Source organism: Phacochoerus africanus, chromosome 3, assembly GCF_016906955.1.
Source record: "Phacochoerus africanus isolate WHEZ1 chromosome 3, ROS_Pafr_v1, whole genome shotgun sequence".
NCBI classification, from domain to species: Eukaryota; Metazoa; Chordata; class Mammalia; order Artiodactyla; family Suidae; genus Phacochoerus; species Phacochoerus africanus.
This window is the reverse complement of record NC_062546.1, coordinates 198,014,998-198,038,161: the sequence shown is the minus strand read 5'-3', so window position 1 is coordinate 198,038,161 and position 23,164 is coordinate 198,014,998. Positions and strand designations below refer to the sequence as shown.

General features: G+C 53.0%; 1 protein-coding gene across 1 annotated transcript; it reads left to right on the top strand.

Annotated features, from left to right (window-relative positions):
• The first annotated feature begins 384 nt into the window (after nt 1-384).
• On the top strand, nt 385-5,343 carry NPPC (natriuretic peptide C). Its single transcript, XM_047773758.1, has 3 exons — nt 385-622; nt 1,061-1,371; nt 4,847-5,343. Exons 1-2 carry the CDS (start codon nt 533-535, stop codon nt 1,349-1,351), a joined length of 381 nt encoding a protein of 126 aa, XP_047629714.1. The 5' UTR covers nt 385-532; the 3' UTR covers nt 1,352-1,371; nt 4,847-5,343.
• Nucleotides 5,344-23,164: the final 17,821 nt, after the last annotated feature.

The following is a 23,164-nucleotide window of genomic DNA, read 5'->3' as shown; positions in this document are numbered from 1 at the left end:
TGGGGCAAGTGACTTAATTCCTCTGAGCCTATCTTTGCAGCTGCAAAGAAGGAAACTGATCCCCTCCAGGGAGAGCATGTGTGTTGTGGTCCAAGCTTGCGCGCAGGGCACCGGGCGCACCATCGCTTGGCAGGCCAGGGCGCGCGCTCCCTGCAATTGGAGTTCCCTTGTGCACGCCACTTGCAGCTGGGAGAGCTGTTGGGAGAGAGCCCGCCGAGCCGCGGGATCCCTCCGGGGTGGGACGAGGGTGGGGGCAGAGGGGGAGCCCCCGCGGCCCCCTCCCGGCCCTCGGCGCGCGTGCCATTGGCCCGGGCGGCCTTGTGGGCGGGAGGATGACATCAGCGGCAGGTTGGATTATAAAGGCGCGAGCGGAGCCACGGGCTCAGAGCGCACCCAGCCGGCGCCGCGCAGCACTGGGACTCGCGCCCGCACCGCAGCCCGGCCAGTCTGCTCCGCGCTCGCCTGCCAGTCTGCGCGCCGGCCCCGTGCACCTCTCTGCCGCCGATCTGCGCCCCTCCACCCCACAGGCACCATGCACCTCTCCCAGCTGCTGGCCTGCGCTCTGCTGCTCACGCTCCTCTCGCTCCGGCCCTCCGAAGCCAAGCCCGGAGCGCCGCCGAAGGTGGGTGCTGTCGCAGGGACGTCGGAACTGTGAGCGGCCGTGGCACGGCTGGGGGGTCTAGGAGGGTGCGGCGCGCCAGAAGCAGCAGAGGGGCCAGGAAGGCGGCTCTCTCCCCAGATGTGCGCGGGTGAGAGCTGGGGCGCCTTCGAAGCCTGGGGAGAACGTCTGCAAACGCGCAGCCCCTGCCCCAGCGTGGTCAGCCGGGCAGGGGGCAAAGGAGAAGAGGGCGAGTGGCTCCCTGAGGAAGGGGACAGCGGCGGCCGCGTGGCAGGTGGATGCAGGGCCCAACTATCCTGCACCTGTGGGGGAGCGCTCAGGGCTTGAAAGGGACAAGCCGCGCCGGCGGGCGTGTCGCCCTGGAGCATCAGCGGCCCCACAAAGTCCCCCGCGCTGCCGTCGTGCGTCCCTTCACTTACCTGTTCTTTCCCCCTCGGACAGGTCCCTCGAACTCCGCCAGGGGAGGAGGTGGCCGAGCCCCAGGCTGCGGGCGGCGGTCAGAAGAAGGGCGACAAGACTCCTGGGGGCGGTGGCGCCAACCTCAAGGGCGACCGGTCTCGACTGCTCCGGGACCTGCGCGTGGACACCAAGTCTCGGGCGGCGTGGGCCCGCCTTCTGCACGAGCACCCCAACGCGCGCAAATACAAAGGAGGCAACAAGAAGGGTTTGTCCAAGGGCTGCTTCGGCCTCAAGCTGGACCGGATCGGCTCCATGAGCGGCCTGGGATGTTAGTGCGGCGACCCCTGGCGGCGGTGAGTACCACCCAACCCTGGCCTCCGGGCGCTCTTGGCACACCCAGCTCCCCAGAACCAAGCCTGAACCCCATGCCGCAAGCCGGTCTCCCTCTGATCCCCAGACTCTGGGACCATTCCGCCTCCCAGCCGACCTTTGGAGGGGAGCCAACCGACTCCAGCACAAGACCGAGGGCGTGTGCCAGACATTTGTCCCAAGACCGTTTATCATTCCATTTCACAGATGGGGAAATTGAGGGATAAAGTGGCCAGGTAATTTTGGCAAGGTCAGAAGCGGCTCAGCACGGATGAACGCACCTGGCTGCCTCTGGGGAAACAGAGGCAGCTTGGTGGGGTCCTGCCCATCCCAGGAACATAAGGCAACCAGCAGCACTGGCCCCAGTTTGCCAGTTGGGGGGTCTTGAAGAGTGATCCTGGGCTGATGGGAGCAGAGGAGGAAGGGCAGACCCACAGGTCAAGGGTAAGTTTATCTGCCAGCCCCTGCATCTTGGTGCTGGGCAGTAAGTAGCCCAGTGGTCAGGACAGCTCCCTGGGTCTGTTGTCCCTGAAAGGGGACCGACGCGGATCGAGACCCGTGCCCTCACGGTCGAGAGAATAGCCCTCTGTTGGCATCACGGAGGTGCATTCTGCCCCAGAGCATTCTGGCTCTTGTCCCTTCTCTAAACCATGGCTGTGGGCAAACTGGTCTGTCCAGGGTCCTGACGCGTCTGCAGCCTGTGCGACTTCAGGATCCAACCTTAGTGTTTGTGGCACTACTTCAGGGCAAGGAAAAGGAACCTGAAACAAATCTCTTTTGGTCCCAAGTTCAAACTCATCATGTCCCAAGTGGAGCCCCCACCCCCACCCCCCTGCCACACTAGGCCTGGGTTTCTGTCTTGGCCTTCTACCTCTCCGCCAAGCTGGAAAGCCCTAGGCTACCCTGAGCCCCGGTTGTGTGCTACATCCTGGCCGTGTCCTGCGACAAAAATCCTTCCCTCCGCTCCCCGCTGCTCTTCTTTCCTGCTGCCCATCGGTGTCCATGGAGAAGCAATGTCCCAACCTCTGAAACTGACATTCAAGTGCTTTAGAATCTGACCCCCCTGGTTTCTAGGCTTCCTTGTCTGCTGACTTTCCCTGTCTCACAGCCTAGTTCTGTCCCAGTCCAGGCCAAGCTGCTCTCTCACCCCCGAAGCCTTATCAGTGTCCCCCTTTGAAGCTCCCCAGTGCCCTGCCTGAGCCCTTTTTTTACTATACAGAAAAGCTTTTCGCCTGAGCTCTAGTTGCTTGTGAACCCATTCACCTCCCCACATTAACTCATGAGCAGCTTAGAGGCCAGATGCTAGCCTAAGATGATCTGGAACCTGCAGCATGCCCAAAGGGGCTCTTAAAAATGTCGGTCAATGACCCGAAAAACCTGCCCACCCAGCTTAGGGACACTCCTAAGCATTTAGCTGATGCCCTTCCTCTCTGTAGCCAGACTCGACCAGGCCGGGCGCCCCTCCGCATTTCTGCAGAGGCTGCAAGAGGCTTCATTTATCTGAGATCTTAACTTGCTGTGACGCTGGCCCTTGCATCTCAGCCTTTTGAAGCCACCCTTGTGATGGGATTGTTCTGTCCTTTCCTGTCTCAACAATGAAGAGATGGAGCCACAGGCCTGAAGTTTTCACTTTGTGGTTTAAGCACCAAGTTCAAACTTGAGAACCCAAACACTTGGCATTCTCCGAGGTAGCAGGAGGTGAGCGGAGGAGGTCCCTGACAATGCCCGGCAGGCACCTCCCCATTGGCTCCCTCTTCTTGGATGTGACTGACTGTGGGTACCCGGTGTTGGTGACAGGAGGTACCCGGCAGGAGGCATCCACGTTGCTGAGACTCCTTGACCCTTTTGACCCGGGAAGTTTGTCAAAACCCCCTGGAGGGTCTCTGTTAGCGAAACACCCATCTCCAACACACTTACCCTTCTCAACCCCTCCCTCACCGCCCCCGTGATAAGGCAGAGCATCCTTCCTGTTGCCTGGAACCTCCTGATGGAGGTGCCCAGGGTAGCTCCCTGTCTGGGCTTAAAAGAGAAAGACAGCTTAGGGTTTTTGTCTTAATGAAAGCTCTTCTGAGGCGGTGGCCATTTCTCCACTCAGGAGTTGACGTCGGCTCTAGCCAGCCCTGATAATGACTGTCTCGGTAGTTATAGCCTTGATTATAAAATGCTAATGACAGAGATGAGGTGTGGCTGATGCCTGAAGGAACACCTTGCGGGGGGGGGGGGCAGAGCAGGAACATCACGGACATCTGTCATCTGTTGAAACACATGGGACGGCCAGAGAAGGGGGTTGGGAGGGAGTTCAAGGCATTGAGGCCCAGCGTCCCTCTGCCCGTGCTGTGCTCTGGGAGGGCATCACACTGTCCCAGAAGGATGCCTTCCTCTGGCCCCAGGCACCCACATGCCTATTGGTAGAGACTGGGTGTAGCCCTCATCCAAAGGCTCTGCTAGGGAGCTCCCGCTGTGGCTCAGCAAGTTATGAACCTGGCTAGTCTCTATGAGGATGCAGGTTTGATCCCTGGCCTTGCTCAGGGGGTTAAATGACCCAACATTGCCATGAGCTGTGGTGTAGGTCACAGATGCGCTCCAATCCGGCATTGCTGTGGCTGGGGCATAGACCCGAAGCTGCAGCTCCGATTCCACCCCTATAGCCTGGGAACTTCCATATGCTGCAGGTGTGGCCCTCAAAAGCAAGGGAAAAAAAGGCTGTGCTAACTCTCGCCCCAGCAAACCCAGCATGACCACGCGTTTCTCCAGGCTCTGCTGTGAGACCCATTTCCTCTGCTCCTGAAAGGGACCCTCTGAGGTGAAGCCGGCTGGGGAGGGAGGTGCTATTTACTGAATGGCAGCTGTGACCCAGATGCTCTGCCCGTGCCCAGTGTGACCCACTGTTAAATCTTAAAGCCAGCCCGGGAGGTGGCTATTATCCCATTTTATGAGAAAGCGACCCTCAAAGCTCTCCAGGGCCATCCGGGAAGGAAATGTCAGAATGGGAGCCCAGACCTCCTGACTCTTCAGATGCTTCTGTTGCCCTTCCCCTGTTCTGCCCCCAGATACGCAGAGCCGAGCCCAGCACCTGACTCAGGGTTTGTATTGTAGCGAAAAATGGAGGGGGTGGCATTTTTCCATTCCCTTTCTCTCACTGCGTCTCACTGCCAAGGGCAGGGCCTGTACTTAGACTGCGGGGGAGGAGGGCCGGCTGACTTTCTGGTTCCACCTGTGCTGGGGCAGGAAGTGCCAAGGACACAGCAGGGGAGGGACAAGGGCCTGGAGAGGGCCTGCGTGGACAGGCCCTTTCCCTCTCCAGGAAAGCCTTCTTCGGGGGCCTGTAGGGCAAAAGTGGAGGGGATGCACCTCATGCTATGACAGGAAAGGGAGGAGGCTTCTAGAACTGCCCTGCAGGCTGGACTTTCTTAGCGAAGGGGCCAGAACTGAGTATCCCGTGACCCCTCTGTGTTTCAGGATTGGGCACCTGCTCCGTTTCGCTGAGGTCATCCTCGGTCACAGCCTCCCAGCATCTGGAAACACCTCCAACGCAATGTGGCTTTTACATTTCTTTTCTTTTCTTTTTTTTTTTCTTTTTCTTGGTACTGGGAATACACACCAGCTGTTTTATTATTATTTAGGGGGGGTATGACTTTATTGTTTGGGTTTTTTTTTTTTTGAAAATGAAAAATAAAAAGTTATATATTATATATATATTATATACGTGAAACACACCTACACGACCTGATGACAAGGGACAGTTTTTAAGAGACTGACAAGACCAGCTGTAAAACATTGCTGTTTGTAAATTCATGTCATGCATAAATGTATTTATGTTGTAAAGCTATTTATATTGTTTATAAAGAGATATTTATAAAAATTTTATTTATGTAACTAAATGAAAGAAGTCAATCATTGTAATGTTTTTGTCTTAACTAGTTGGAAAATGTAAAAAAAAAAAGTCATTCCATGAACATCTTGAAAACTGTCTTTATTTTCTCATTGCATTTATTTTTTAGGCATTAGTCTGAGGAGGAAGGAGGATGTGGAGATGAGGTTTTTGCCTCTAAATAGATCTAGCAGCCGGGTTCCTAATTCTGGATTTGTTTGTATCAGAATCCCACCCGGGATTCCTGGAGTTCCCGTCGGGCGCAGCAGACATGAATCCAACTAGGAGCCATGAGGTTTCAGGTTCGATCCCTGGCCTCGCTCAGTGGGTGAAGGATCTGGCTTTGCCGTGAGCTGTGGTGTAGGTCGCAGATGCAGCTCGGATCTGACGTTGCTGTGGCTGTAGTGTTGGCCAGCAGCTGTAACTCCGGTTTGACTCCTAGCCTGGAAACTTCCATATGCCGTGGGTGCAGCCCTAAAAAGACCCCAAAAAAACCCACAAAAAACAGATTCCTGCCCCCACCACTACTGAATCCGAGTCTCCCAGGAGAGGATCAGCTGGGTGGCTTTTGTCCCAAGTGACTCTGACTAGCTCGGCCAGGACAGGAAGCTCTGCTCAGGGCAGCGAAGAGCTGTGAGATCAGAAGGCGAATGAAATTAAAATGAAATGTTGCTGCCGAGGGCCTCTAATTCTGCTCCATCTTCTTTCTGTTATTAGGGAAAACACATAACGACAACTTCCTTTCTGCTTTGGGGAGATTTAGAGGGTTTCTATACATCTTGCAGAAACAGTCATGTTAGCTTATGAGGCTTAGCTGGCTGGCGGGAGCGTGGGGTAGGTAACTCTTCTTCCAGGGCCAGCGGGGGGCCTGAGGCCAGGACCTCAGGGACCACGCCACCCATCGTCAGGTTTCTTATTTGCACAGTGCGCTCTGCTTTTCCACAGGTTGTGGGTTTTCTTTTCACCTGAAGCTGCTAACAATCTGCTCCCTGTGCCCCACGGAGCCTTGCAAGAGAAATTATGAAGAGTTAGAATCTCTTTTCCCGGAAGCAGCAGGACATTTAAATGATTCCAAGATAACCTCGCTTCCTCTTTGGCACATGACCCTCGCTGGCCAGAGCGTCCCATCTCTTCTGCCCCTCATTTGGTGAAGACAAGGACAAAAGGAGCCTGGGTGGTGGAGGGGGAGTTCCCATTGTGGCTCAGTGGGTTAAGAACCTGATGTCATCTCCATGAGGATGCAGGTACAATCCGGTGTTGCTGTGGCTGTGGTGTAGACCTTAGCTGCAGCCCCGATTCGACCCCTAGCCTGGGAACTTCCATATGACACAGATGTGGCCATAAAAAAGGAAAAGAAAAATAAAAGCCTTGGGGGCCGGTTCCACCAGGTGGGAACGCCCTGCTCAGGGGGATTGGGGACAATGCGGCCCTAAGATCACGGGTAAGCCAGCCTGGATGAACGGTTCCAGAGGAAAAGCGGCTCTGTAGGGGAGGTGGCCTTGGCACCCGAGGCCCCTGACCTCTCCTCCCTCAGCAGAAGGTTCTCCGGTGGGTGGGCAGCCAACGCAGTGACCACTCCCGGAGGATGAAACAGCTTGGGGAAGCTAGGGCCCGTCCTGTCCCCTCAGTGTCTGCCATCCCCAGAGCCCTTCTCTGGGCTTAGCTCACTAGGGTCTGGCTGTCGTCCGTGGTCTCATCCAGCTTCTGTGGCTCAGAATTCGGGGGCCAGGTCACCATGGGAGAGGGGTTCCAGCCCCTCCCTGGCTTCGCCAGCATCTCAGTTCACTGGGCTATCTGCAAACCTGGTGCCCGGGGGTGGAGGTGGGGGGCTGAGGGGCGCTGCAGAAGCAGGAGAAGCTGGAAGGCGGGGCCGGGTACCCTGTGGGCTTTGCTGGGGGTGAGGCAGGCGCATCTTCAAAGCCCAGAGACTCAAGGGCCTGAGAATGCTGGGATTCGTGGAGCTCCCACCACAACTAGAGGTTTACCCTGGGGCCAGTATCCAGGGCTGCCAGGACAGGGCTGCCAGAATCCTCAGACCCAAGTGACACACATTCCTCTCCCAAACAGCTCCCATCCCTGAATTAGCTTCAAACACCACGCACCACCCTCTGGGGCCAATTCAGCCCCGCGCAGGTGGAGGCCAGCCCCTCAGTTTGCTCACTCAGGATTTTGCCAGAAGGCAAGTCTCCTCTGACATCCCATCCTGAAGTCTTCCCACTGGTCCCTGTTAGCGACGGGGATGTATTGTCCCAGGCAGGAAGGATCGACCGGTACTCCATCAATACCAGGACGAGTTTGGAAACCTCCAGACACTAGCCGGGTGACACTGCCCAAGGCTGCCCGTTCTCCTGCCTGGGTCAGCCTCTCCCCTCCCCACAAGCATCTCGTCTCCAAAGCTAACTGGAGAACCTGCAGCTTCTCTCCGGCCTGGGTGACTGCAGCAGCCAGGACCAGTTCCGGGAACAGGGCTGGTACCCCTGCAGTGTAGGATGGTTTGCTGTGAAAAACCAGGTGCGTTGCGCAAAGAGTTTCAGGTAAGTGCTTGGCTTCTGGGGAGTCAGGGTGAGGGATGGGGAGTCAGGGTTGGGGATAGGGAACCAGGCTGGCTGAGGCCCCCTGGGGCTGCCGCTGTTGATGTGTTTGAACCAGCTTGGCAGGACTGGGCCAGGAATCCCATGTCGGGCTCCCAAACGCACCTGGAGGAGAGCCCCTGTTTCTCAAGCCCACGCCAGGGCATTATCCAGGGAGGTACCACTCTGCTCTGACCACGGAGGTGATGGGGTTAGGGAGGCAGAGCCTCTGGGTCCTCAGCCAGGCAGGTTCTGGGGCCTGCCTTCCCCCCACTGTCTGGGAGACGTGAGAGGTCTTCCCCCGATGCCAAATGGGTGGTCCAAGCAGGGGGGCTCCGGGGGTGATCAGAGGGGCCATGATAGCCAGGCACAGTCAGAAAGAGCTCTGGGCCCAGGTGGGCAGCAGAGGGCAGACTGAGGAGCCCCGCCCCCAGTCAAAGACATAAGTGGGAGGGAGCAAAAGCCAGGGTCCCATCAGAATGGGATTTGACTCCGATGGTTCACGGAAGGTACCATCTGCAGAGGTGTGGGCTGCTGTCACCGAGGAGCCGGTGGGAAGCCAGACTCTCTTCTGGTTGAAGGGAGGACCGGTGCAGGGCAGAATGAGAGAGAAATTCCCCACCTTCTCTCCCCACCCCAGTCTCTTGCCAGCACCTCCAGTTGGCTGACCCTGCCAGAAGCCAGCTAGCAGCAGTCCAGGTGACACAGCCTACAGGAGTCACCTGCTAGGGCAGGTGAGTTGGAGGCCAACAGAATCACAAAGCACAAGGGGCACTTGGCTTGAGGCAGGGGTCCTGCAGGGATGGGGTGCAGCCATGAGGGCTGATGGTCCTGACGGCCGGAGACAGAGGACTGACCGGGTCAAAAGTGTGGGCAACCTGGTGACTGGCAGCCCCGGTTCTAGGAGTGATCCCACATCCACATCTTTACTGAGCCTGTCTCGAGGGTCGCTGATGCTCCCTCAACACCCTCCTTGCCCCTCCCTCCACGCCTCAGTGAAGACTGACAATGGGGAGCTCCCACTGTGTCTCAGTGGGTTAAGAACCTGACTAGTATCCATGAGGATGGGTCAATCCCTGATCTCGTTCAGGGGGTTAAAGATCTGGCATTTGCCACAAGCTTGCAGACGCAGCTCAGATCCCACACTGCTGTGGCTGTGGTGTAGGCCAGTAGCTGCAGTTCTGATTCGACCCCTAGCCTGGGAACTTCCGTATGCCGCATGTGTAGTCCTAAAAAGGAAAAAAGAAAAGACTGATAAAAAGATGTTAGAAAAAAATGCACTGTGGTTTACTTTTTCTATTTATCTTTATTATTTCGTATTAATTTTTTTATCCTTGACTTCCAAGCTTATAGTAGTTTCAGGTGTACCACATAGTGATGCAATATTTTTGTACGTTACAAAATGATCACCACGGTAAGTCTGGTTACCATCTGTCACCACACAAAATTATTACGATATCATTGACCGCATCCCCTATGCTATACACATCTTCCCCACGAAGGGTTTAGTTTGCAACTGGAAGTTTATGCCTCTCATCTTCCCTCCTATCTCCTGCCTCCCCACACCCCTCCCCTCTGGCAACCACTAGTCTGTTTTCCATACCTATGAGTCTGTTTCTGATTTGTTATATGTTTATTCATTTGTTTTATTTTTTCAGATTCCACAGACAAGTGAAATCATACCATATGTATTTCTCCTCATGTTTTATTCATTATACAGGTGTTGTTTAGTACATAAAAGTTCAATATGAACATATGTATTAGACAGGAAATGTGAGGTTATGCTGTGGTAACAAACAACCCCCAAATTGCAGTGCCTTCAATTTTATTTCCTGCTTGCACAAAGTCTGCTGTGGGGCTGGGCAGCCCTCCAGGGCAGCTCCCTCCCATACAATGGCTCAGTGTTGCAGCTCCAAACAAAGGAATTTTTCCTCGATTGATGGTACGTGGAAGAGAGCCTACGGGGAGGTCAAGGAACCAAGGGCTTCTACTCAGACATGATGCCTGAGACTTAGGGCCACATTCAATTGGCCAGAACAAGTCACGTGACCATGCCTTACTTTGAGGGGCTGAGCAAGTGCAGTTGTCCCTTGTACCCAGAAATGGAGGAGATTGCACTTGACCGGGAGCCGGACAGAGTGTCCGCACTCATGTGTAGACACCACTTAAAGAGTCCCTTCACTGTGTGCCATCCACTTTCTAGAAAATTCTACTTTGTCTGAGGTGAAAGTTAGCAGTCCTAACTTATTTATTTTGTTGTCTTGTGTTTTAGGGCCACACTCATGGCATATGGAAGTTCCCAGGCTAGGGGTCAAATGGGAGCTGCAGCTGCTGGCCTACACCACAGCCATAGCAACACCAGATCCAAGCCGTACCTGCAACCTATGCCACAGCTTGTGGCAATGCCAGTTCCTCAACCCCCTGAGCATGGTGAGGGATCGAACCCATGTCCTAGTTGGGTTCTTAACCTGCCAAACCACAAAGGAACTCCCAGGCCTACTTTATTTTTTATTTGTACTTAATATCTTAGCCCACGGTTTGATTCTTTCCCTGTCTGGTATTTTTTTTATAATGCATTAGATTAAAATATACATAATTTGAGACAGTCTTCCTTTTAATAAAGAAAGTCGATTGTTCACATCCTGTGTCTTCATTGCTGATGGCTTGGCCCAACTTCTTCATCGGAATTTTGACTTTCTGTTTTTAAGGTTCTTTACCATTTTTTGTTCCTTTTAATTTAAATTTTTTTCTTCTGTAGATTACGGTGCTGGCTTTTATCATCTGCAGTGATTTGGAAAGTAGACATCCTGTTTTTAATTCGGTTAGTGGTTCCATTTAGTTTTTCAAGACCATGATTAAACCCACATTTATATTATTATCAAAATCAAAATCGCAAGCAAGAACTTCGGGCTCCTTCACAAGAGAGACAAGGAATTTAGCCCTTTTGCTTCTTCCCCTGCCTCTTCTGCTCTTTCTAGGTCTCCTTGAAGGTAGTCTGAGGACACGCTTCTTAACTGGAGCATCTACCCAAACATCCTCTCTTCAAAAGACCTTCAGCTTTCTTTTTGTTGCCTCGTGTCCATCAGATATTCTAACTTTCCACCCGAGCCCCCTTCGCCAGCCAGGGCCCCTCTGCACACGACTGAATCTGGGCTGACTTCTGTGCCCGCTGCCTGTCCTCCATGGCAGCTCGGGCCGCAGCCACGGGTCTGAGTTTGAACTTCAGCCCAGGGCATGGGATGTGGGTGGGTGGGTGGCTCCGGCATGGGTGCCGTACTGGGCAGCCCCGGGTGCACGTCCGCCCCGGAATTTGCCACCCCTTTCATTATACAGCCGCCGTGCGGGCACTGGCCGCGCACTGCGTTCCCGGGAGGAGCCGCAGATCCGGAGCTGGAGACTAGACAGACCTGTCATCTCTGGGGCTGGCCAGCTCTCCGAAGCCTCTCTCTGAGGTCTTCACTCCTTTGTCTCATCCGCCGGGGCCTGAACAGCACAGAAACAAAGTTGCAGGGGTCCCATTTGTACGGTCCAAGAGGGTCAGAGACGGCGCTTCATGAGATGGACACCAGGGGGCGCAACAGCTCTGGGAGGATCAAGGGCTCCCCTGGGACAAAGGCAGCCTTGACCCAGGGTGTGGGTGAGAAAGGCAGGGCATCAGGGTGCCGCGTGGAGCACGGGTGCATGGGGCTAGCTGGACCCCAGGCTTGGGTGCGCAGGCTGAGACGGGGGACCCGGGGTGGGCTTTGAGCCCTGGGAAGGGCTGTGGGACTCCCTCTGCTGGCTTAGTGCTCGGGTCAGTTAGTCTGCGGCCGCTGAAGGCTCAGGGCTGGTGTGAATTCTGGGTGTGAGCAAAGAGAGGCGAGGCGGCCAAGCTGCAGCCGGCGCCAGGGCTCAGGCAGCCCGGGGAAGGATTGGGAGCCTCTGGAGACCCCTCTTGCAGAAGGACTGCCGGTTCCGCTCAGCTCTTCCTCCTTTTCATGACCCAAAGCGCCCCATCAGTAAAAACGTGGGTATAATTATTTATTTGAACATTACACGCAAGCACTTCTGTGTTGATAAAATTATGATAATATCATATCACACGTACTTTCTTCCCAGGCCCTGGGACACACCCACACCCCCTTGCAGAGAGCACTCGGCCGGAGGGCCCTCAGCATCTTTCTATGGTTGGTCTGTGACAGGGATGGTGTCCGCCCCGGCGTGATCCTTGACGGTGAGAATGGAGGAAGCTGGGCCCAAACCCAAAAGAAGGTGTAGGTCATTTTTGAGGCTAGAAATTGGGTGACATCTGGCAGGGCATTTACCAAACAGTGAGAATTACTACCTCTAAGTGAGGGATTTCAGGTGGCTCTTTTTTTTTTTTTTTTTTTTTTTTTTTTTGCTTTTTAGGGCAGAACCCGTGGCCTATGGAGGTTCCCAGGCTAGGGGCTGAATTGGAGCTGCAGCCGCAGGCCTGCACCACAGCCACAGCCATGCGGGATCCAAACCGTGTCTGTGACCTACACCACAGCTCACAGCTATGCCGGATCCTTAACCCACCAAGCAAGACTAGGGATCGAACCCGAGTCCTCATGGATACTAGAGGGGTTTGTTACCGCTGAGCCACGATGAGAATTCCTGGCTCCGACTTTTTATTTCTTGTACTTTTTGGTAGTACTTGCCTCGTTTGCATTGACGAGGGTGTGTGTGTGTGTGTGTGTGTGTGTGTGTGTGTGTGTGTGTGTGTACACAGATGTTCACAGCAGCAATATTCATAATAACCAAAAAGTGATGACAACCCAAATGTCCATCTTCTGCGGATGGATAAAGAAAATCTGGTCCATCCACACAGCACAGTATTCTTTGGCACCTGAAAGAAATGAAGTCCTACTACGTGCTGCCGCATAGATGAACATTAGAAAGGTGGTGCTGAGGGAGAGAAGCCAGACGCAGCGGGTCACATAGTGTCTGGGTCCACATACATGAAGGATCCAGAGCAGACAATCTACAGAAGCAGGAAGTATCTTCTGAGCGGTTGTCTAGGGCTGGCGTGGGAGGGTGCGGGGAAACAGGGAGTGACTGCGAATGCGTGTGGGATTTCTTTTTCTTTTCTTTCTTTCTTTTTTTTTTTTTTTGTCTTTTTAGGGCTGCACCCGTGGCATATGGAGGTTCCCAGGCTAGGGGTCGAATCAGAACTGCAGCCACCGGCCTATACCACAGCCACAGCCACAGCGGATCAGAGCCACATCTGCGACCTACGCCACAGCTCATGGCAATGCTGGATCCTTAACCCACGGAGCGAGGCCAGAGATCGAAGCTGTGTCCTCATGGTTACTAGTCAGATTCGTTTCCACTGAGCCACGATGGGAACTCCTGGGTTTGGAATTTCTTTGGGGGTCAGGAAAACAGTGTAAAGTTGATTGTGGTGATGGGTGCACCAGTCTGAATATACTGAAAACCACTGAATTGTGCATTTTAAATGGGTAAACTGTATAGTATGTGAATTATATCTCTCAATACATCTGAAGAAAATAATAAGGTGATTTCAAAAGGGAGAAGAATTTTTTTAAAACAAGAGTTCTCATGTCGCACAGCGGGTTGGGGATCTGGTGTTGTCACTGCAGTGGCTGGGGTCGCTGCTACGGAACTGGCTCAGGAACTTCCACATGATATGGGTGCATGCAAAAAAAAAAAAAGAGAGAGAGAGAGACAGAGACAGAGAAAGGAGGGAAGAATAATTTCAAAAACTTCAAGAAAGAAGCTTCTTAGAATAAAATCAGGCTCTCAGAGCTCAGCCCTGGGCTTGGCTGGACCTTTTCCAGGAAGCACGTTTCCTGAGCTGCAGGCTGAGGGGTGGACCAGCAGCAGGTGTCGGCTGGCCTGGCCCCTTTCCTGGCATCCTCCCCACCAGCTGGGAGGCTTGAGCAAATGAAACCTCAGCATCCTCCTCTGTAAAGTGGGAGCAATAGTACTCCTACCTCGTGGTGCTGCTGTGAGGGTGACACGAGATGACACAGGACAGGGTCTTCGTCCTTTTGTTTATTTATTTTTTCCACCTTGAAGCATATGGTGTTCCCAGGCTGGGATCAGATGCAAGCTGCAGTTGCAACCTGCGTGGTAATGCTGGATCTTTTAACCCACTGTGTCGGGCCGGGGATTGAACCTGTGTCCTGACACTGCAGAGGCGGCGCTGCCGATCCTGTTGTGCCACAGCGGGGTCTCCAGGGTCTTTGCTCTTTGTCTGGCAAGGGAAGCACGACGGCGACGATTACTACGAGACAAGGTGCACGTGCCACCACCGCCTGCATCCCGGGGTTTCCAAACTGCACGTGAAAGCCTGGTCCCGTGAACGGTGATACTCGAATTACCACAGACTGAAGGCCCATGGCTCCCCCCAAAATCACCTCACTAATTTCAGGGAACCCCAGAGGCACACAGGGGGTCCTCCAGGTAGACAGTCGACGGCTCCCGAGCCCTCAAAGGGGACACTAGCCACGGCCTGCTGTCAAAGCCCCCCCAGGAAGGCTGCTTTGCTGGGCACAGAAACTCCCCCACTGAAGCCACCCTAAGCTCTCCGGGTGCCCACGTCTGGGGCTGGGGTGGGGGCTGGTCCCTAGCAGTGTGGCTGGGCCAGGTCTTAGCGAGCTGCTCCTTCAGCTGCTGCCCCCAGCCATGTGGGGAGGGGCAGGGGAGGAGAGTGGCAGGTGACCCCAGGCCTCCCCTCCTTCCTCATCCCTGTTCTGTCTGTCCTTTGCTTTGTCCTCAACGCCTACGCAACCCCTCCCACCACTCCCCCCAAACTGTCTCCTTCAGTCAAGCAGCAAAGGCCTTTGCCCCTACTGGCAACGACTAACAGACGGCCAGAGAGGTCCTTAGCTCCCGGTGCTCGAGAGCAATCCTGTTTGGGCAGAACCAAGGTGCCCCCCCAGAGTGGCTGTGCATTCTTCAGGAGCAGGGCTGAGGTCTCCCTTGGTCTGATCTTCCCAGCATCTGCCCCGTTACTGGCAAGTCACAGACACTCAACTTTGTGGAAGCAAAGGACAAGCTGAAGCCTCCAGCGCTGATCTGCACAGATGGGAAGTTGAGCGACTCTCATGGGTGAGACCCCTAGTGTGACTCTGGGGGGCCGCACACCGAAGGGACCAGGGGCCGTGAGCCCGCCTTGTTCTGTTATCGGTAAAGGAAGCCAAAGCGGCTGGCCTGGGGTGTGGGCTTCTGACCCGTAGATGGTTCCAGAATCACAGCGTGCTCAGGACCGTCCTCACCCAAGGCACGTAGGGAAGGGGAGAGGCCTCCAGGAAATGCCCCTCCTCAGAGCTGGGCCTGCTCCCTGCGCGTCTCTGCTCGAAAGCCGCAGAAACGGCTGCTCCATCTCTATCACTGCCGCCGTCAAGGGTTCAAGACTTCCTTCGTGACCCTGGGAAGCCCAATTCCTCTGGCTCCGGCTTCCATCTGCCTTCTGGCAATATTCCCACTCTGTGGCCTTTTCCTGTGATGAGAAAGTCTCTCTGACCCTCTGCACTTATGACAAGCATCCTGGGAGGTGTGTGGTTAAACAAATATCTTTGCCCCTCTGAGCCGCATTTTCTTAATCTGTAAAATGGGGATAATACCTAATTCAGAGGATTGCAAGAGGACTGCCTGACCTAATAATGTCTTAGCTGTTGGCATGGTTGATACTTAATCAATGGCAAGAAGAACAATAAAACATGCATGGGCTTCTGGGGCAAAGTGCACCGAACACAGGGGTGAGTATGAAGCTCGAGCCTTTCCTACAATTATTGCGAGTAAAAACATATTTTCACTCATCAAACACTTCCGGGGGTACACTTATCATATGTAAATCATACCTCGGTACCTTCGGTTGGAAAATAGCAAAAAGAGGTAATCAGAGGAAGAGGAGAGAGGAGAGACCCACGACAGCCGGGCGCTCAGCCCAGGGGACCCTGGCCCTGCTGGTGAGAAGTCCAGGACTGCAGGAGAAGGAAAACGGTGGAAGGAGCCACAGGGGAGCCGTCTCCTGCTTTTTATAGAATACAAACTTTCGGAGTTCCCGTCGTGGCGCAGTGGTTAACAATCCAACAGGAACCATGAGGTTGCAGGTTCAATTCCTGGCCTTGCTCAATGGGTTAAGGATTTGGTGTTGCCGTGAGCTGTGGTGTAGGTCACAGACGTGGCTCAGATCCTGCATTGCTGTGGCTGTGGTGTAGGCCGGTGGCTACAGCTCCGATTCGACCCCTAGCCTGGGAACCTCCATATGCCGCAGGAGCGGCCCAAGAAATAGCAAAAAAGACAAAAAAAAAATACAAACTTTCATTAGGAGATAATCTTTGTTACTGACCCATGTGCTTCTGCTTTTCTTTCTGTTTCAAACAAAATTAAGTGCTATCAAATATGTTCTACCACCCCCAAAACATATTAGATCCACAATTAAACAGATTAAAATGATAGCACAACTTAGTCCAAACATGGTGGAAGTTAAGGTAAGCCAATAATTCCCAACATATCATCAGTCATTCTTTATTCCAAAAGAAGGAAGGAAGGAACGAAGGAAAGAGAACAAGAAAGAAAAGAAAAGAAAAAAAGTCTAGCGAGGCCTCAATGTTGCAGGTGGTTGCAAAAGCTGGCAACGGTAGGAGAGAAGCACAGCCTGCTGGTGCCCTCTGGTGGTAAGGCCATAGGACTGCATGGGACTACAAAGGCATAAACCAATGGTTTCCCAACAGAAGCTCATCAGGTCTGTTAAAACCTAGGGGGCCGGGCCTCACCCCAAGTTTCTAACTTAGAAGGGTGAATAGAGCCTGAGAATCAGCATTTCTAACAAGTTCCCAGGTGACATTGTCGCTGCTGTTGCTGTTCCCGAGGCCACACTTTGGGAATCATTGGCTTAGATGTATTCACTAAAATACTAGAGTACACACCAGGAAATTAATTAAAACAGCATTTTCAACATCTCAACAGTAGTTTATGGGTGGCTTTTTTGTTGGTTTTTGATCTTCCAAATTTTGTAATGTGGCCATAACTTTTTTTTTTCTTTTTAGGGCTGCACCTGCTGCATATGGAAGTTCCCAGGCCAGGCGTGGAATTGGAGATGGACCTGCAGCCACTGGCCTACGCCACAGCCACAGAAATCCAGATTCAAGCCACCTCTGTGACCCATGCTGCAGCTGCAGCAATGCTGGATCCTTAACCCACTGAGTGAGGCCAGGGATTGAACCCGAATCCTTACGGACACTAGTCAACTTCTTAACCACTGAGCCACCATGGGGAACTCCCATAATTTTTTTTTTTAATCAAAACGAAAAGACCCAAAGCACATGGCTCTTATTGGAGAATTGTTACCTCAGTGTCTTTCCAAGAGGCAGGCACAGATCACTCGTGCAAAGATAGACTGGGCACTTCAGAGCCTGGCCCTTCTTGGCCACTGTACAAAGCTTCTGTCTAAGGCTCTGTTCTTGCAAAGGTCCCACCGGGTGGATCAGTGTTGTTCCTGGACTGTGGGGCTGGCTCTACAAATACAGGTCGGGCTCCCGGAGGAGCCGCCTCTCCCTCTGAGCTGGTGCTCTCACCTGCTGCCTGGGGGACTCCAGACTCCTCTCTTCTTGCTGCCCCCTGGCCATTGCTCCAGGCTTCTTGCTGCTCCTTCAGGAGCTCTTGAAACCCAGGCCCAGTCCCTGCCCTGCTTGTCTGCTGATGGTCAGGTTTTGGCTGCAGATGAGGAGACCCTCAACTCCCACTGGTTCTGCAGAAGGAGAACGCCCAGCACCCCAGGGACTGGAAGAAGCTGAGCTGGGATGGGGAGAGGGTGGGGAAGGGGGTTCAAATCGGCATTCCCGCAGCCACAGGGACTTTCTCTGCATCAGCCCTCGGGCTCTCTCATGGGTCAGCCATGTGCTCTCAGACCTGCTAGGACCATGAGTCAGAGAGGGTCTGGGGGCTTGGAGAGGGGGCACACTCTGGAAGGAAAACTCCCAGGATTGGACCCCACTTGGCCCAGCTGGGGTCAAAGACTCACCTCGGGCTAATGACTGTGGCCAGAGTTCAGGGGTCTGGTGATTACTCACCCCCCATGAGAACCACTTGCCCTTGGCTTGGGGCAGGATTCCCGTCCCAAAGGGGGCGGGGCAGACTGTGTGAACGTCCCAGCAGCAGTGGTGAGAGTGGCACAAATTCCCCTGGCTCCTAGGCTTTGGAGCGTGAATCTAGTCCCAAAGCAGCCCCCATGCCAAGGCCCAGTCTCCCTCCTTGACTGGCTCTTCCTCCGGCTGTGGCTGACAGGCCGGATGGGCTGGGCACATGGCTGCACTGCCCCGTCCCGCAGCAGGTGGGGCGCTCAAGAATGGGGAGTGTCTATAGACGCTCTCGGCCACCCAACCAGAGCAGAGTGGCCCCTCCATCTGCAGGGGCTGGAGGGAGGGGACCATCCCCCCTGGAGGACAGAGTTCTCGGAGGGCCTCAGGTGGCCACAATACGGAACCAGCTCCCAGCCCTGCCCCTTCCTCACCAGGAGCTGCCGTGGAATTAAAAACCTTCTGGAACAGTTTTATTGAGCTATCACACAGTTTGCTATTTAAAGTGTACAATTGACCATAGAACTGTAAGGGGTTATTTTACCACCTCTGGAAGTGGCTTTTTTTTTTTTTTTTTTTTTGGCCACTTCCAGACCAGGGATTGAGCCTGAGCCACAGCAGTAACCAGAGACACAGCAGTGACCACACCAGGTTCTTACCCCACTGAGCTGCCAGGAAGCTCCTGGCATCCACCTTTTAACCTCTGAACTATGTGTCATTAACAAACTCCAAGTTACATCTCTAGAGGCTTACAGAAAATATTTCAGGAGTTCTCGTCATGGCTCAGTGGTTAACAATCCATGTAGGAACCATGAGGTTGCAGGTTCAATTCCTGGCCTTGCTCAGTGGGTTAAGGATCTGGTGTTGCCATGAGCTGTGGTGGTAGGTCACAGACATAGCTCAGATCCTGCATTGCTGTGGCTGTGGTGTCGGCCGGTAGCGACAGCTCCGATTCGACCCCTAGCCTGGGAACCTCCATATGCCACAGGTGCAGCCCTGGAAAGGAAAAAAAAAAAAAAAATTTGTAGCTTACCAGTGGCTATTAAATAAACAGCTGATATCAAACCCTTCACCCTTGTCCAGTCGGGCTTCCTGATTCAGAGGTTCAGTGTCAGAGGAAAGGAGGTGAACTTGTTCTCAGCTCAACAGCTGGCAGCAGAGACCCTCTTGGGAGAGGCGCTTGTCTTTGTAGAGAAAAACACCTTGACATTTTGGGGAAAAGGTGAGATTTGAGAACGTGAAGGTGACAGGCACCCGGGCGGCAGAGCTGGCGGAGCTGCTGTGTCTGAGGGGAGCTTGCAGAGCAGGGTCCACACCCAGCAGTGACCTTGGGAAAGCAGGCCCCACTGGACACTGCAGGGATCTAGTGCGGGCCCCTCAGAACGTCCTCAGCCTGTGAAATGGGCCCCGGGCGGAGCTTGCATCAAGTCCAAGGGGCGAAGGACACGGTGATCCGACACACACCCGCCCAGCTCATGGCTACTTGTATACAGGTGGGGAAAGGTCCAGAACATTCTAGGGGTGTCACACAGCTGTTTGCCTTACTTGAGCCAACAGTGTCCCGGTCAAAAAAGACTTTTTAAATCATCAAGGAACCAGTATCCTCCCAGCTCCCTTCCGTGGCCCCATCCTGTGAACCGATGGTGGGGTCTCCATACCCTCATCTATTTTTCCCTCCGTGTGCTCCCCGAGACTGTCAGGGGCTGGGGTGTAACCAGGGCGGACCTCTGCTCTGGGAGCCTGGAGGGCACTGGGTCCTAGAGCCACAGCCAAGGACACTCAGGTCCGGGCTGGGTGGGACCGGGCACAGAAGGTGGGGCGGGGTCTGGAGCTTCAGCCGGTGCCTCCTGGAGCCAGAGGAGCCCACCGGGCCTCGGTCTGGGGGCACGTACACGACCACACCCCAGGTCTCATTACCTCTGCTTTGCCCAGGCCATTGTCACATTCCCTTCTCCCCCTCCCCCTGCAAATGCAGTCAAGGGACACAGGCATCCTTTCCTGCTCTCCTAAGGGGGTGGTGGCTGCCCTCAGTGAATCCAAGGAGGTTTTCTGATGCCTCCCCTTTTTTTTTTTTTTTTTTGGTCTTTTTAGGGCCACGCCTTCGGTATATGGAAGTTCCCCAGCTAGGAGTTGATACCTTCTTTTTTTTTTTTTGGTCTTTTGTCTTTTGTTGTTGTTGTTGTTGTTGCTATTTCTTGGGCCGCTCCCGCGGCATATGGAGATTCCCAGGCTAGGGGTTGAATCGGAGCTGTAGCCACCGGCCTACGCTAGAGCCACAGCAACACGGGATCCGAGCTGCGTCTGCGACCTACACCACAGCTCACGGCAACGCCGGATCCTTAACCCACTGAGCAAGGGCAGGGACCGAACCCACAACCTCATGGTTCCTAGTCGGATTCGTTAACCACTGCGCCACGACGGGAACTCCCCTGATACCTTCTTAAGAAGAGGAACAGGAGGAGTTCCCATTGGGGCTCAGTGGGTTAAGAACCCGACTAGAATCCATGAGGATGCAGGTTTAATCCCTGGCCTCATTCAGTGGGTTAAGGATCCAGCGTGGCCTGGTTGTGGCATAGGCCACCTGCTGCAGCTCCGATTGGACCCCTAGCCTGGGAACTTTCACATGCCTTGGGAACGGCCCTAAAAGCAGAAAAAAAAGGGAACAAAATATAAAGGTAACCTCTTAACATGGAACCCTGACATTCCTATAATTCTAGGTTTAATTTTCAGGCCAAAAGAGGGAACATCTTCGTGTACTTTAAACCGCAGTTCATTTTCATTCAATTACCTGCATTATATACTATTTGGATTATTTATAGCTTTGCAGTCGACATGTATTTTATACTTAAAGTAGCGCAAACATCATTTTGTCAGACGTCCGCCATCAGTGCCGGGCCTCGGCTCCGCGCAGGCAGGGATTGCTGCCTATCTGGCTCATCTCCGAGTCCTCCGGGTCAAGAAAAGTGCCATGTCACATAGCAGGTACTCAATACATATTTGTTGAAGGAGCAGATTACCAATTAATTAATTTCGCAAATTTAATATACCCTCGGTACCATAACTCACCGCTTCCTTGCCATGCTAAAGAAGCAATATAAGGCATCATTCTTACATTCTCTTAAAGATGTTTACTCGTGTCTTACCGTAAACGAGTTTAATGTTTTATTAAGAAATGAGATGGCAGAGTCCTATGGCATTAAATTTATGTCCCCTGAAATGACAGCATACCATACCAGCATTAATAATCCTGAGACTTACGACCTGATGGAAATGCACTGCAGAAAGAGCTCACCAGGTCGGCTCTGAGAAAGCCACGATGTAATAAACATCCAGAAAACGACAAAGGCACCCCTGATTTGACCACTTGCTGTCTCTTTGACATCGGGAAAGGAACTTCACGGAACCTAAGGCTTCTTACTTGTCAAACCAATAGCCTAACCCCTCCCCCTCCGACTTCATGGACAGAAGGTCAGGTAGGATCACGCCCAAGAGCCTTTTGTGAAACACTCAAAACTAAGCCATCTGGGAGTTCCCACCGAGGTTCAATGGGAACAAATCTGACACGTATCCATGAGGATGCAGGTTCGATCCCTGGCCTCCTTCAGTGGGTTAAGGATCTGGCGTTGCCATGAGCTGTGGGGTAGGTGAAGACGTGGCTTGGATCTGGCATGGCTGTGGCTGTGGCGTAGGCCCCTGATCCGACCCCTAGGCTGGAACCTCCATATACTGCAGGTGTGGCCCTAAAAAACAAACAAACAAACAAAAAACTAAGCCATCCTATTGCCATATGACCCAGCAATCCCACTCCTGGGCCTATATCTGGAAAGTTCTATATTTTGACTGGATTGGTGGTTGTAAGAGTGTATATATTTGTCAAAACTCATTCAACTGTACGCTTAAAATGCATTAGGTATACTGTATGTAAATTACATCTCAATTAAAACTACATAAGGCAAGTCTCATTTCATTGATGTTTAACAAAAATTGCTTTTCTGTGCTTATGTAATTATTCTTCCAGATGAATTTTATTTATTTGGCTACTGTGTGTGGACATCCTGGTGCCAGGGATTGAACCCACACCACAGCAGTGACAATGCCAGACCCTTAAACCCTTGAGCCACCAGGGAACTCCTCCTGGTGAATTTTAGAATACCTACATAGAAGTAAAATTTTTTTCACTGGCTGATGGCAGGAACTGTGTTCAATTCATGCATTAATTTGGAATAGAACTGACACCCACAAGGACTTTCCACCCACAGAGAGGATATGGCTCTTCATTTATTCACAACTTCTTTGGCCATTTTTTTGGCATTTTGGTAAAAGTTGCTTTTGTCGGGATTCCCATCGTGGCTCAGTGGGGTTAAGAACCCAACTACTATCTATGAGGATGTGGGTTCGATCCCTGGTCTCTCCCAGTGGCTTAAGGATCTGATGTTACCGTAAGGGGTGGTATGGGTTGCAGATGTGGCTCAGATCTGGCCTTGTTGTGTCTGTGGCGTAGGCTGGCAGCTGCAGCTCTGACTCAACCCCTAGCCTGGGGAACTTCCATATGCCGCAGGTGCAGTCCTACAAAGTTTGTTTTGTCAGGTTTGGGTATCAGGGCTGCCTCAGGGGTTATGTCTCCATATCCATTCCTAATCACGTGGGCTTTTTCTTTGTAACACTGCCAGCAGATTTCATCATTTGTTGATCGTCTCAAGGAATGAGCCTCCTGCCCCCTCTTTATTATATATCGACCTCCTAGGCAACCTCAAGTTTATTCAGAAAAACCTCATCTATTGGCACTGGCTCTTTGTTAACTATTTTACACTGTTTTGAGTGTCGTGGCTCTAGGAAGTATTTTAGTATCTCTTACCAAGAGATTTCGGTACATCGTGGAGCACTCCTTTTTCCTCCCCACCTCTCCTGCTTCTTCCAGGTGTCTTGTAGAAGTTAGGCGGGGATAACATCGTTTCAGACAGGTGTCTCTTGTGCCACTCTGTCAGCTGGCGGCTGCTCGCTGGTGGGTTCGCCGGCCTCCAGCCTGTCAGGCCTGAGACACACTTCCCTTTAACAAATGTCTTTACCACGTGCTAAGAGATCCTGCAGAGGCGCCTGGGACTCAGCCCACGGCAGCTGAGAACACCGTGTTCCATCTTCCATCTTAATAACCAAATGCTGACTGCCTGCTAATAGACGCGTAATTTATTTTAAATATAGGAATAGGATGATTGTTTAAAAAGGCCTCCAGCTGGTTAAATTTAGGGTCCCGCAGTAAAACTCTCCTCCGGCACATCCTCTGGCTTTG